General features: G+C 36.3%; 1 protein-coding gene across 8 annotated transcripts in view; it reads left to right on the top strand.

Annotated features, from left to right (window-relative positions):
• KMT2E (lysine methyltransferase 2E (inactive)) overlaps window positions 1-15,853 on the top strand; it is a 63,065-nt gene that overhangs the window by 3,535 nt on the left and 43,677 nt on the right. For 5 of the 8 annotated variants that reach the window (XM_027751799.2, XM_039379447.1, XM_039379446.1 and 2 more), the window contains exons 2-3: window positions 5,650-5,706; window positions 15,077-15,261. In XM_027751799.2, the coding sequence (XP_027607600.1) occupies window positions 15,191-15,261 (71 nt within the window). In that variant the 5' untranslated portion in view covers window positions 5,650-5,706; window positions 15,077-15,190. Of the gene's footprint in view, window positions 1-5,649; window positions 5,707-10,176; window positions 10,299-12,876; window positions 12,926-15,076; window positions 15,262-15,853 lie in introns of all 8 variants that reach the window. The other 3 variants (XM_027751800.2, XM_039379444.1, XM_027751798.2) reach the window with 3 other exon arrangements.

Below are 15,853 nucleotides of genomic sequence, written 5' to 3'. Positions count from 1 at the left end.
TTTGTACTCCACTGATGTTTCTATGTGTATATTCATAAAGAATGACATACCCTGCCTGCAAAACTAATGCAAACTTCTTGAAAGAGGGAAGGTTTGAAATCTAAATTTCATTTTTTTTCAAGGCAGACTTCTGTTTGACAAACATTGTGTTACAAATGCAGTAGTATGGACTGGAGTTATCAAACCATTTATGTATCGTGAAGCTTTTCATATCTGAAGGAAAAGTTTGCTTATGTTTCACTTAGCCTTTTGGGTGAGATTTTTTTTGCCATCTGGGAAATTCCAGAGGAGAAATAATACTGACTCTTTAGACTAAATCTGGGGAAAGTTTCTCTTAGAGTAACCTCTTTAGGTTACTTTGAGGTAATGCAGCTCCTAATTTCCTCTTGGGCAATTTCAGCACACACCACTGTTAATATTGTGTTGGAAAGCAACAGAAATACAGAAATAGGTGTGTCACTTAAGGTTGTAGTGTTTCTCCAGGACTGATCTTGGTTTGATTTAAGGGCAGTCTTAATTTTGCATGCATGCTAATACTAATTTTAGTAAGGACTATTTGTGGGACTGATTTAAGGAGTGGTGTATGTAATTGTGAAATCTTAGTATTATTCTAACTAGATTAATGTAAGTGAAGGTTTAATGAAAGTATTTTGCTGTTGTCATGTGCCGTTTTGATAAAATCTGGTGGGGGGATGTAGATGAGTGAAGATATAAAATAGAACCCAGTTTAGATTTCTGGAGTGATCCTAAAGAACTGCATCTATGTTATTGGCCTTGAGACTTCCATACAGATGAGCATTTGTGAATCTCTCAAAAGCAAATTTTGTTGGACAGTGTTTTTTGGACAGGTATAGTGTTTAAATGTTTCCACTATGCAAAGAGTAGTTTTGATTTATTGTCAAGAATGAAACTTAAGACATATCTGTGGGGAAAAAAAGTTTTAGCAGATGTACAATGTGGATTAAGAAAAAAACACAAACTTTTAAATTCTTCCAAATTGTGGATTATTTAAAATAGTAATTGTAGTGGGCTTTTCAATGGTGTAAGATGGATTTTTCTATGTACTTCAGTGTTCACATTTTCTTAGTAACCAAAGAATTGTGCCCACAAAAGTTAACCTAATGTCTTTGAAGATCCAAAATTCTGCTCATGACCTTCATACTACAGAAAAAACCTTCTATAGTTGTGTTCAAAGAAAAACTGTTGTTACCTTTAAGGCATAACAAACAAATTACTTAAAAGGAACCTTTTCAAGATTTCATATACTTGCTAGGAGATACTGAGATTATTTTTATTTCCTTTTGCAGATATTAATGTATTAATGAAACAGGCAAGATTTTAAGCTCTGCTGGTGGTTAGAAAATTTTAATAATTAAGGTTATCTGTAAGCCTTTGAAGACAATTTTATTGAACAAAACGTATGGTTTTTAACGTGCCTGATTTAAGTGTTTGGTTATCTTATCTTTTAAAATTAAAACACCGGTAAGAACTATGGTAAATCACAATGTCCGTTCAAGTTATGTGTTTCAAAAGTGCAAGTGAAAAATATATTGTAGTAGCACACAGATTGCATTTTGTGCCAGTGGAATGTATTGGTTTTGCATATTGTATAGCAAGAGTGCTATCTCATTTCATGTGATAGTTCATACACTGCTGAGATGGTGATGCGGTGTTGTAAAACCGAGGTGAGACTTGGAAGGGCCCAGCAGTTTTGCAAATCAGGCAGTTGCCAAAATAGTATTGTTCCTAGTTTCAGAATTTAGTTTTAAGCTAACACTTTCAGTAGCGGAGACATTAAAATTTCATATTGTAGGCTCAGGTTAAGGAAAGTTTTTTTATTTTATTCTTGTTTTGCAGTTATATTTTGTGTACTTTATGGCATCATAATCTAGGTAATCATTTACTTTTATATCTTCGACGCAAAAATAAATTGCCGTCCAGTTCAAAGACGAGATGATAAGACTAGATTTTAATGACATTATTGTACTTAAAAGGGAAGGTTTATAATCTGTTGTTGGTCCCCTTATTGTAGAATGGCGTGAGTTGGAAGGGACGTTCAAAATCATCTTGTTCCAGCCCCCACACCATGGGCAGGGGCACCTCTCACTAGATCAGGTTTCTCAAAGCCCAATTCAACCTGGCCTTGAACACTTCCAGAAATGGGACATCCACAGTTTCTTTGGGCAACCTGTTTGAGTGTCTCAGCACCCTCACAGTAAGGAATTTCTTCCTGACATCTCATCTAAATCTCTCATCTTTTAGTTAAAAGCTGTTCCCTGTTGTCCTATCTATCACTGTCTACTCGTGTGAAAAGTCACTCTCCATCTTTTTTCATAAGCCTTCTTTAGGTACTGAAAGGCTTCACTGAGGTGTTCCCAGAGCCTTCTCCCGGCTGAACAAACTCTCTTCTCTCGGACTGTCTTAATAGGATTTATGCCTAGGCCTCTGGATCATCTTTGAGGCCTCCTCTGGATCTGCTCTAACAGGTCCACATCTTTCTTGTGTTGTGGACTCCAGAGCTGAACACAGCACTCCAGTGGAGTAGAGGGACAAAATCACCTCCCTGGACCTGCTACCACACTGCTTTTGATGCAGCCTAGGACACTTGGCTTTCTGGGCTGCAGGCGCTCATTGCTGGGTCGTGTTATGCTTCTCATCAACCAACATCCCCTAAGTCTTTGTCTTTAGAACTGCACTCGATCCATTTTCTGCCCAACTTGTATTAGTCTTTGAGATTGCCCTGACACTGGTGCAGCACCTTGCACTTGGCTGTGCTGAACTTCATGAGGTTCACAGAGGCCTACCTCTCAAGCCTGTCAAGGTCTCTCTGGATGACATCTCTTCACTTGTGCATGTTGACCACATCAAAAAGCTTCATGTGGTCAGCAAACTTGCTGAAAGTGCACTCAGTCCATATTGCCAGCAGAGCAACGGTCCCAGTACTGATTCCTGAGGAATGCCAGAATGCCAGTCATCACTGGTCTCCACTTGGACATCGAGCTGTTGACAGCTCACAGCTCTTAAGAGTGAAACCATCCAGCCAGTTCCTTGTCCACCAAAGGGTTCATCTGTCACATTCATGTCTCTCCAATTCAGAGGCAAGGATTTTTTCTGGGTCAGTGTTATGTATCAGTCACAGAAACTGATGAAACAGCCTGTATTGACCAGTTGAGGATTTCAGATGGTGTAAGGATGGTAGGTTTGGATCTTTTACCTTGTGCGGTTCTGAATACTAAAATTGGTCTGATGTTCATTACTCTTTAAGTCTTCTAATTTGAGGAGGGCTAAAGATGCTTTTTAACAAGCTCTTGGTTTGCCTTGAGTAGACAAAGGGACCTAACTCCTAATTAGAATGGTTATAATGGGGTTTGTTTAAAACCATATCACAAGACAGATGATATTCCTTGTCTAGACAGTTAATCCTGTTTTAACTGTTGTTTTAAAGAAACTTTTCCAATAAGGAATGTTTTTAGTTGCTTGTGCTTAAACTGAAGGTGAAGACTTAAGAATTACAACTTATTTATAGCTTTTGAGGAAGGTACAGAGAGAGATTACACCTCTCGTTTGGTTTCTGAACCTATAAGTCTAGAACAGTGAAAGAAATGTGAATACCTTATATACAGCTGATAAACAATACAGTAGTTATTTTACTGGTTATAAGGGTATGGTTTCTCTCTTAGATGCTTTACCAAGTAATTCAGCTAATTATTTTCATTTTTTTTCTCTTTTGCTTTGGGTAGGAATGCTTGATGTGAATGTGTAATATCATTATGCAGGATTTTTATGAATGACTGTGGTGTTGGTTTTTTTAATGTTCTCTACTGCCTTACTTTCCAATCGCATCTGCTGTGCTGAAAGACAAATAAAAGCCAAATGCTGTATCTTTTTGTCCCCTTCTGTGTGGCAGTAGTATTGAAAATTAAAAGCTGTGCATTGATCTTCCATTGCTGGGCAGAATTTCTTTGTGCTTATTCAAAGATTACGTATTTCATATCTCTGTTGCTACAATTCGAAACACATACTGAAATCTCCATTGACAACACAAAGTTATAGAGTTAAAATGCATGAAATCTAAATTACTTCACCCAAATAATACAATTTTGCAAGATATTTGCAATTGGAAATAAATTGGGTTTTGTTTTCTTGAAAATAGGAAAGATCTTTTGATCTTACCCTTCTGTATTTTTTAATCTGTCCTTGAACATGTTCTAGTTCCCCCCAATCTGTTCTCTCACTACTACTTGCCAGTTTCCTCCCCAAATTTTTGTGAAGAACATTGAAATACTGCCAAGTTGTTATCAAAAAATACAATCCAGGTTGAACTCTGGTTAAAATAACACAAAAGAGTTCTAACTGCTAGAAAGAATTAAAAGTTTGTGTTTGAAAGAGTGTGACTTTCTGACTTGCTTGTGTTTAGATTCCTAGGCGTAAGTGTAGCAATTAGGTGAATGTCTACAAAATGCTTCCACAAATAAATGTAGGAGCACTGTTGAGCTGTTCATGTAAATCAAATGCTACTGATAAAACAGGGGAACTGTTTTTTGGAATCTACTACATGAAAACATGTCAAAACAGAAACATGCTCAGCTGAAATGTCAGACTTGAAATAATTTACTTTTTCTGTAGTAGGTAGCTGATAATTACAGCAGACTCCCACATCTTACTAGGCAACATAGACAAAACAAATTAATTAGTTTATTTGATGACATGAAGCTGGCAAAATATTTAGATTGTTGAAGGTAGTACAAATACATATTTTTAGCCATGTGTTTTTCCACCCCAAAAGCCTTAGTTCTTGAGGGAATACTGGTCATTAAATGCTTCCAGTGATTGAATCACCATGAGATATACTGTTATATTTAATAAAAAATAAGTTTACTTAGCCATTACAGTTGTAGGCATGACTTATATTCTTAGAGAATATGGACTGTATATACTTGCATAAATGCATTATATATTTGTATGTTTGTCAGGAATAATAGTTTAGGGTAATAGCTGTAAATGTTTTCTTGGTCAGTAATTGGTAAGTCACATAGAGGCATTTTGTATAAGTTTAATCAACAGCTTTTTATCATTTTGTGGTAGAAGGAGAAATAAACGTTTGGAGTAAAATAGCTAACACAAAGAATGACTTAAAACTGAGGTCTTTTTACTGGGAAACTACTTGTTTTCTTAACTTTTGAATTTTTCTTTAAAGGAATTTTACATTTCTCAGTGATATACTATAGCATGCTAATGTTAGGTAGCTAATACATACTTCTCTAAGCAATAAGCAATATTGCTACCAAAAAGTATTTTTTTTTCTCTTACTCTTCTCATGTGTGGTACTTGTTTTGTATTTTGCAATTCCTTGACTCTCCAGCTCAAATAACTGATGATTTTTGAGTGGAAAGACCTTTGTGTGTGTGATTTATTTTACAAGGTACTGCAGGTCTTTAATAAACTCAAAGACTTCAAGCAGTTGGCAGGTAATTTTCAATCTTGGGCATTGAACTCTGTAAATACAACGTCTAAAATCTCTAAGCATGGTATTGGTCTGTATATCTCTGATTACTGCTTGACTTCTGTTCAATAAACTAATCCTTACTCTTTCTCTAACTGCTTTTACCTTTATTTCCTTTCTATCACTCATTCTTTTTCTCTTCCTAGTCCCATATTTTGTCTAACTTCCACTGAGAGAAGAAAAGGAGTGAAGAGAGAGAAGAGGTAAGGGCAAGTCTTCCGTGTTTTAAGGCACTGGCATAAGTATTTGAGGAAGAGATACCACTTTCCATCATCGGAATGCGCAAGAGCAGCACTGCTGGACTGGATAGAAGAGGGAAAGTAGCCTACCTGCAGGGGAAACCAGCTTTTCTGTATGACAGAAACTTGGCTAAACTGGCAGACTTGAGTCTAGGTTTATACTTGAAAGGGTGGCTCGCTCTTCATAGATTGGAGTCTGTGTAATGCATGACCTGGGTACTGAAGAATTGGTACTCAAGGCTTTTATGCATAAATCTTGGGTACCATGGAGGAGGCAGGGGGTTTTGTCTCTTTGTTCTAGATCCCAAACTCAGGACCAATTCATGAAGTTTGGCTATCATTCCAGATGTGACAGAGGTCTTTGAATTTGAGGTCCTGCATTTGTCTCATGATGTTCATAAGTAGGCCAAGTTGCCCAGAGAAGTTGTGGATGCCTCATCCCAGGAAGTGTTGAAGGCTAGGTTGGATGGGGCCCTGAGCAACCTGATGTGGAAGGTGTCCCTGCCCATGGCAGTGAGGTTGGAACTGGATGATCTTTCAAATCCGTCCTAACCCAAGCTGTTCCGTGATTCTGTGCTAATGAACTCGTTAATTCACTGTGCTTGCTCTTACTCTGTATTGGCACTGTTTCAAAAGCAAAGTTGGAGGAGGAGTCCTACCTTGTAGTTGGTTGTAGTAGCAATGTTTCTTAAACAGGTTGGTCTGATGATCACTAGGTCTGTGTCAGTACAACCAGTAATGTAATAAAACAGAAATTTGATAGGGTTAGCAACTTAGTACCATGGAGTAGCCTGAAGCTTAATGAAAATCCAAAAGAGGATGGGAGCAGCTATGAGCAGTGTCCTGGGAGAAGCTGGGAGAGGAAGCCTAATGATTTTACCCGTTATCTGTCACGTGTGTAATTTCAACCAGCACATAGCCAGTATTTTTTGGGGTTTTTTGGCAGTCTGACAGGGCAATTGATAAGGAAGTTAGATGGATGTGTGATTGCTGACTGTGTAGGTTGCTGTGAGAGCATGGGAGGTTATTGAGGGCCTTGTGAGTGAGGCTGGAAGCAGTTAATATTGTGATGAGGAAGATGAGGAGGAAGATAACTGCTGTGAGAGGTATAGAGAGAATATTAGGTCAATTGGAATGTTTGGGCACAACCTACAAAATACATAGGAAACCAGATTTCTTTTAGAACAAGTTGTTTCTTCTGTATGATTTGCAGAAGTTGGTCATTAATAGATCCTAATTTATATATTTGAGTGTCCTTATTGTGTCTTATTTTCCCTACTCCTCTTTCTTTTTTGTCTCGGCACGAATTAGAAGTAAACTGCTAATTTACCTGTTACCATAGAAAGCAGCAAACAATAGCAAAGGTCTGAATTTGGACTCAGAGTTGTTTTTAAGCCTGCATAGTTCATACTGCAGCTGCAGTGGTGTAACATTTGGAAGTTGGATATCCATCCTGATCTCTTAGCAAAATCTGTACAGTTGTGGAGCATGTCAGGGGAAACAGAGAAAACTTCCTGTGGGTAAGATTAGTCATTTATTCATGTATTCTGCTCCTGGGTCTGATTAAAGATGTTACCTCCGTAGAAACGGACAGCAATGAATACGTATTGGTTACTTTGATAGGTGTATTTATGCTACCTATATGTATGCTGCATATTTCTTCCAGATTTATGTGCTTCTATGTGGATATATATACACATACCCACACCGTGTAGTTCACTATTTGAAGGATATTTAGAGTATGCCATTAAAATGTCAGTTTCTGTCACTGTTTTTGCAAATAACCCAACTACTGTATAGACATGAATGCTCAGAGCAGTATAGAAAGCAGCAGTTTAGCAAAACATACAGTTTTATTTAGTAAAGTCTTAATGTCTTACTCTCTTTTTCGTCCCTCAATTAAAAATAAAAAGTTTTAATAAAAAACGAAAAAGGAGCTAAAACAAACAAACAAAAAAACATAGGCAGGGAAGCCAAGTAGGAAAGCTCAGTTTGTTGGCTCTGTGACAGTTCAGGACAGTACTTTTCACGCTGTGTGTGTGGACTGTGACAAACTGTTGATATGTGCATTTTTACTTAAATTTCTCCTGTATAGGTTGTGTTAGGGCATAGATGTATCGACTTCCCTTACATCTGTTCCTGTGGATTTCTTGTGGGCAGGGGTGGTTTTCAGGACCACAGGTTAAAATTGTTGGCCTGTAAATCTGAAGGAAAGCGTGACAACAATTGCTTTTGCTCATGATTGCAAAACACGTGTACATGTATGATGTAACCAGAGGGAGGGAGGAGGAGAATGTTTATGCTGCATTCTCAGTAAATGCACCTTACACATAGAAGATGCATGCTGTGGTAATAAAACACAATAAAACAGAATACTACCTTTTGGTCATCTGTCTTTATTACCTGAGATGGCTTGTATTAGCAAGTAACGCTAAGATCTGCAGAAATCAGCAGAGGTCTGAAAGCAGTAATATTCTTTTGGAACTCTTTGCACCTTGCCTGAAAAACCCTGTTGAGATGGGAAATTAATTTCAGAGTGATCCTTTGTAACTCTGGAGCCAGCCTGGACTCATAGTACCGTGAATTTTCTACTGGGAGCAAATGGAAGTTCAGAGTTTTGGTTTGGGCTTGGTGCTGTACATTGCTTTTACATTCCAACTGACTTGAAGTTACAACCAGATTAGCATTCTGTGCTGGTTGAACTGGAGGGTCTTGCTTGACTCAAGACTGTCGTGCAGATAATTGGTGTTTTAACTCTGATTTATTTTTATCTGTAAGTCTACCCCTTCCTCTTCTTCCTTGGTCAGTGCTCAAGTGGAAAATTGACTATACGAGTCTGCTTGGTTGTTTCAAGTTAATTCCCTTAAGATTTGTGCATATCCTGTGAAAATGAGCCTTTATGTACACTCTGTGTATTCTGATAATGCTGCTCCAGGAAATGGTTACTGATTTCTTGCCTGGATTGTAAGGGTGTGAGGCAAGGGATTTGCTGGTACTCTCAGTTTAGGAAAGAGAGTCTCTTCTGTACTTGTGCTCAGGGGAAATAAGCACTGCTTAAACATGAGGTGCACTGCCCATTGCTGCATAAGTTGGGAACTGCATAAGGCTGTAACTTTTTAGTTACAGACATTTTAGTTGCTCAGTTTACTACATATGGGCAAATTATCACTTCAACCTTTTATGTATTTTTAATATATATTTAAAGTAATATCATTTGGTTTAAGGGAAAGATAGTTGTTATACGTAGATAGGTTAGAAGGTTTTGATTAATTTTTTTCAGCTCTAGTTATGTGTATTTTTTACATGGACTCTAAAAATACAGAGTAGATGAAGTATAGAGATGGTATTTTGGTTAGTATATTAATATTTCTGTAGTGACATTAGTTAAGGATTTTGAGGTAACGTTAGATACAGCAGCATAAAATCTAAATAATAATTTACGTTAAACCAGCACTGTTTTCTCTCATTAAATAGCCTAATTATAGGCTAATTATAATTAGATTTTTGTCCTTAAAATTCTGTGTTTAGGGAGGTCGTGGTAATTCTCTTTGCAGAGACATTCTGTGATGAAATCTCCCAAGTCTTGAAACATCTAAACTATCAAAAAACTATTTTTTATAATCTTGTAATTGTCGATGGGTGGTGACTAATGGATGGAATTGACAAAGAAATTCTTTGAGAACTTCAGATGTATATTGAAGTCATAAAAACAGTAAAAAAAGACTCAGTATTTTTGTAATGCCTAGTGATGTGAAACTTGAAGTGATTCAACAATCAAATTAGTGTAGTCTTCTGTGTATGTGAGAAAACACTTAGATTTGAGGTAGGATGTAATTTGATCATAAGCTCAGTTCATGATTTCACTGATGTCCCTTTATAAATTAGAAAAATTATATTTGCACCTTGTGTTATATTGCACCTTGGCTTGAATTCTGTTTCTAATTTCTGTAGTGAATGTATTTTCAGTAACTTTTATATGCTCTTTGCTTTTCGTATTTGTCACATGACAAATCTGAAAATTGATTAATGGCAAATGAAAAACAAGCAACAGTGACACCATCTGTGTAAAAAGCTGTCAGATGTATGAAGAAGAATAGTAAAACCACCTTTCATTAAATGTCTTTCCCTTCTTTGTTTTTTGTAGTGTTAGACATAATTGTGGATTAAAAACCCCTGCTATATTGTAATAAAAATATTATTATTATAAGTATTATAAATAACATTATCTTGATATATTAATGTTTTTTCAGGAACTTTTTTTTTCATTAAGGCAAATAAGTTGTTACTGGTGGTGCCACTACCTGTTACCTTTGATTTTTATGAAAAGTTTTGTGTCTGTGCGCCTAGATGAGAACTTTAGTATTCTTAGACATACAGTATGGGTTCTAGGAGGCTTCTTAGTCCTATTTCCTTTCTTCTCCCTTCTTAAAAAAGGTTAAATGTCTTGCAGAGGTGAGCTACCAGTGTAGCAAATGACTGTACCTTTCACAGTACAGCAAGTACTGCTTGGTTTCTTCTGGCTTGAAAAATATGCTTCATGATTAGTAAAAATAAAGGTAAGTTAGAGTTCTCTGATTAGATTTATATTGTTACATTCTGTTTCAATGTGAGGACTGGGAACTCAGTTTCTAAATCTATAAAAGAAAATACAAGTGAAAGTAGGTAAATGTTGAAAAAAATGTTTTTTCTGCCTTCTTGAGGGTAAAAATTTAAAAGAAACAAAAAGAAAGTTACATGTAAAATGCATTGGAAGAATTTGTCTGGACTCTTGACACTTAAAGGATGATTGATAGCTGGGATTATGAAACCTTGTTGGAGTCATCTGGACAGTTTGGCTACACTTCCAAGTTCTTATTTTTCAAGTGTGTTTTCTGTCTAGGTGATCTGTCATCTGCTTGTTTCCTGAGTCTGTTGTATATAGAGTTTGATGGTCCTACAAGAAGAAAGTAGGAGGAGAAAGATAATGCTGATAAGCAGGCCTGGAGTTCCCTCTGCCAGCATCTGAGCATGGCAAGTGGGTTTCATTTGGAATGTTTGGATCCTGTATTGATTAGGTTCAAAACTACTGATGTAGCTTCAGGTGATTACAATTCACCTTCTGATTCAAGAGCTGAATTTGGGTTTTTTCCTCCACTGTGTACCAGTGAAAAGGTTTTCCTCTTGTGATGTGATACAGTTGATCTTAGAAGGACGTGGCAGAAAAGAATCATGTGGTCTTTGTTAGACCACAGATTAATGTTGTGTAAGTGGAATACCTCAGGGATAATATGTAAGTTATTTTCTGTTGTTTAATGCATAAATTATGTTCTCTGTACAAAGCCACAGAGATGAATATTTTGGCATGTATTGTGCTTCTCTGTTGTGAGAGCACAATTAATTTTAAAAAAAGAGTTCTCGTGTCATAAAATGGATCATGAGAAGTATGGTGAGGCTTGACATATTTTAGACTTGATACAGCTGTTAAGTCAAGAAGCCCGTTAGTATTCTCTAGAGAGAAAACGTGCCATGGAAAGCGTAAACCAATGTGAATGAATGGTGAAGTGTGATGGGTTTCAGGCAGGAGGTTGATCTTGCACAAAATACATGGTTTAACCACACTAAACAGAAAGCTTTTTAGGTTTTAGGATGAAAATGGTACTATTAGGGCAAGATAAACTTTTACTGCAATTAAATAAAAGCAAAATTAATTTGAATAAGGAATATTTTTTTCATATAGGGAGGGTGATAACGAGAAAATTTGGTCAATCTAAGAAATTGCCAAAATTCTTTCAAAGCTTAGAGTGTATTATCACTAAAAGAATAGAGTGGACTAGAACAAAATTGGAGGACCTCTACTCTTGTTAATTAGGGTACAGTAGATAAGTTACTTTGCCCAGAAAGAGCTGATCAATGAACTTTGGCCCAGCAGTTTTTATGTTGTGGCTTTTAGCTATATGACCCTGAAATTAACTGGACAAACCAGTGTGACCTTCCTAACATTCAAATTCATGTACTGTTGAAGAAAGACTTTTTTTAAACAGTAAATTGTGTATAAACTGCTTGGACTGTAGGAAGACTTCTTTTGTAGCACCCTTCTTTCTACTTCTGGTCAATTATTTAAATGGATGCACCTATGAAAACAGTTTCTTAAAGACCATGGATGACGGATTATCAGAGTTCTGAAAGAATAACTACTTGAAATAGATGGGTACTTGCAGAAATTGGAAAGTACCAAATTATGACAGCAGATAGTATTTTATGACTCATCTAAAATATCAAGCTTCAAAGGATAAACAGTCACTTTTAAGATAGATAAAGTTCCCCAGTGGTTGTGTTATTTTCTTTCTGAAGTTATAAAAATACTGGGAATATTTTAGTATGTCATGACAATGCTTCTGGTTCTGACTTGACTGAAAATAATTGCTTTCCATCATCCTCAATTTGATATCACTGTGGTGTTCATAAATGGATGGCCTATATATAAGGTCGCAGTTCTGTGTAATAAGTGGGTGTAGTGTAATTAATTTATCCTAGATCCCCCCCACCCCAATTAGAGGCATTTGTTGGGGATGGCTACTCACAAATAACGAGCAATATTCGTTTGAATTAACTTGGCTGTATAGGTGTTGCGAGCAGGTGACTGCCTCCGTTCTTCCAGACTTAACTGTAGGCAAAGAAGAAGCATTAGAGGATTTTGTGTGTGTGATGAAGGGTGGTAAAAAATAATGAAGTAATATTACCATCATGTTCTACTTCCTTTTAGATGAAACAACTGTTTAATGCTATTTAGCAAAATAAATTTTGATTCCTCAATTTTCTGCTTTTATTCCATTTAGGTCAGGCTATTAGAATTTTTGAGTGAATTCTGACAAAGGTCAGAATAGCCTACCATAGGGTAAAAAGTTAGTCCTGGCTGTGTTCCCCTTCTTTTTTGTTTGGTTTGTTTTTTTTTTTTTTTTACCAGAATGGTGATGTATTTGCTTTGTCAGAGATTGTCATTAATTGGGCCATGCATTAGCAATTAATTCCCAATCTATACATTGCTCTAAAAAATATGCATTAGCTCTTCTTTTTCTATATTAGTTCTAAGAAAGATGTCAAATTTCACTTGATTCTCAGATTTGGTAACCAGATCTCTTCTTTCTGCATTGACAGTGGAGGTCACTTGAATATATAATGATTGGGTAACTTCAGTTGTTTTTAGGTAAGTTTGGAGATGTCATAGCCCATGAGACAGCTGTCTAAGCATGTTCTTTCTTCTATCAGTCTCCTGGGCATTTTTGCTTACATGAATTTTCAGTTGTTACTCTACCTGGCCAGAAGTGTCTAAAGAAAATGCTATTAAAAAAATGACACCACCACAAAAAGCAATTTTAAGTGCAAGAAACATCTTAAGCAGTGATGTCCAATATGTCTTTTGGACCTACTTTGAGACACTAAAACTGGGTTTTTTTGGAATTACCTGATAAGAGGTATAAAATAAAAGCTGCATTATGCTAATGCTTTGTTAGCATAGGTCACTCTGCAGCTAGTAATGGAACAGCCCTTAACCGTGGGATAGCCGATTTACCTGGACTTAAAAAATGGTATGGTTTCCTTTCAGTTATTGGGTATATTTTTTACTCTTTTTAGAAGAAGAGAACTAAATGGTAAGTTGATGTTTCCTGTAGGTTGTAGATACGGCTGTTCAGAGTCCCACCCTACAAGTAGAGGAACCTATATGGTGGCAGAATGAGTGCTCATGTAAACTGTTGGGAGGGGCTTGGGGTTTTTTCATACCTGCTCTGAAAAATACTCAGTACCTACTTTTGGTTTAATGGGGTTTTCTTTCTGCTTATTCATGAAAATACTATGTTTTTTCTTAATTTTATGCATAGCTAGTGATACAGGTTGTTATTTGTGGTATTTAGTAAGAAAATGCTCAGTGTTTAAATGAGGAAAGCAAAATACTCCTATGGTTGGTTGGCCTGACTGCTTTCCAGTTCGTTGTGTTTGGTGTCTCATGTAATAGGACCAAAACACAACTTTTTCTGTCTAGAAGGAGAGCGAACTGTAGGTTTAGGCACTTTAGACATCTCTGCATGTTCTTATGTTAATTGCCAAACTTCAGTAGGGTTACAGAATTTAGGAGGTAAAATGAAGACTTGCTGCCATCTCATACTTTAGAGATGCCTTGTACGTGCCACGTTATCACCCTGAAGGAATCAAGTGTAATTCCACAATGCTTGTCTGAGAAGTCCATTTTACACTGGAGGCTTGTTAGCTTTTTTCTTGGCAATCTAGTGTTTGGCAAGGATAAGCATGTTAAAATATGTTGATCTCAAAACTATTAGGCTTTTGTAGAGTTCGTGGTATGAGAGGAGTGTATTTAGTATGTGTTTCATTGCAAGTGAAGGGTTTGTGTTCTTGGAATTTTGACATCTTGGAAGGAGTTTGCATTTGCTCCTTATGTAAGTACTGAAGTTATTGGGCTATTTTACTTCAATTACCTAGTCACTTGTGGAAAACCTTGTCTATATTAGTGTGTAAAAGTGCATTAGTTTACTAATCTGTGAGTAGCTGAGGTGCTGTTTACATCTCCTGTACTTGCTGGGTGTTCTGCCCTGTGCAGTAAGAGAAGTGGGAGACTGGTAGTAGCTAGCAGTCGTTGTGCTCATGCATGTCAAGCAGATTGTAGCTTTGCTCTACAGTTAAAAACTACTACTGATTCTTTTTATTTTACTACTTAAAAAATAACTTCTAAAAGTGACACCAAAGGTGTGACATCTTTTAGTGGCAGTCTATTAAAATAAGATGGAAAATTTTTCATTATTGTGAATCATTAGAATGATTTTGCTTTAAAAAATACTGAATGGAAGCTAAGACGTTGAGTAGTTGGGGTTTTTTAAAAGTACAAAATAAAAGTGAACAATGCTAAGATGTGCTTGAAAAATTCTGTAACCAGGTTTTTGTTGAAAGGTGTATAGCAACTGGGCTTTGACAACATAGGGCAGTAAGCTGATGTACTTCATGTTTGGTAAATCTGCCATTAAAGCGAGTCTCTGTCATCTCCCTGAATATGCTGGGGGTTTTAATCACAAATTTGAATGATAATATTTTTTGTCAGTTTGTAATATTTTTAAGTTCAGACAATAAGATCATCACAGTCTTAAAAGAAGTGTATTGGAAGTTAACTTTTAAAGATGATTGAAATGCAGTGTTTTCCTCTCCTTTTGCTTGTGTAAAATAAAACTAATGAAATAAGTGTGACAGATACAGGTGATAAGTTCTTTGTTAAAATTAATGTGATGTAAAATTGCCTGGTTTTAAAATAAACTGACTCAGTCTCCTGCATGTTTTGTTTTGTTTTTACCAGGGTTTGTGGATGCACTTAGATGTTTGCAATGAGCACTGTGGCTGGCATGCCCCAGTGTTTTGGATACCAATGCATAGGACTCCGTAGTAATCGAATTTATCAGAAACGAACGTCATGAGCATAGTGATCCCATTGGGGGTTGACACAGCAGATACTTCTTATTTGGAAATGGCTGCAGGCTCAGAGTAAGTATGTGAACATGATTTGTAAGCGTTCTTACTTATTTTTAAATTATTTTTATGTTTTCCTTCGTGAGTATTTTTATGAATACAGTTGGAAAGAACTTAGGAGTCTCCTTAGTTTTGTTGAATCTTTAATTACTTAAATTAATAACTGTCACTTTATTCTTAAGTCAGTTTCTTCCTCTTCAGGGGGAGCAAAGCAGAGAAGCTAAACTTTACTGCAGATGCATATTTTTCTTGGTCATCAGACTGAGAAATAAAGATGCTGCTTGTTTTGTTTTTCATGCTTAAAATACTTGCCATTTCAGTTTCCTTTTTAACTGTGTAAAAAATATTTTTGACTTCGCATGTTAGAAAGGTAAATTAATGTTGTGTCTTAAACTGCAAAACAGTGGTAGTAATTGAGACAAAGGTGCCTTTATTTATGAAAATTGAAGGCCTAGCTTAATTAGTTAATACCATGTCTTCACAAAGTTATTTCTAATTGGAAACCTAATAGAAATTCATTTGTTACTCATTCATTTACTTAGTAAGTGCGTATAAAGGGTTACAAAAAGCCAGTGAAATCCTGAATTCAATCAACTCTGCTTTGCAT

This window comes from Pipra filicauda, unplaced genomic scaffold (assembly GCF_003945595.2).
Source record: "Pipra filicauda isolate LSUMZ 115617 unplaced genomic scaffold, ASM394559v2 scaffold167_size3244652_pilon, whole genome shotgun sequence".
NCBI lineage: Eukaryota > Metazoa > Chordata > Aves > Passeriformes > Pipridae > Pipra > Pipra filicauda.
The sequence above is the reverse complement of the archived record's forward strand: the minus strand, read 5'-3'. Positions and strand labels throughout refer to the sequence as shown.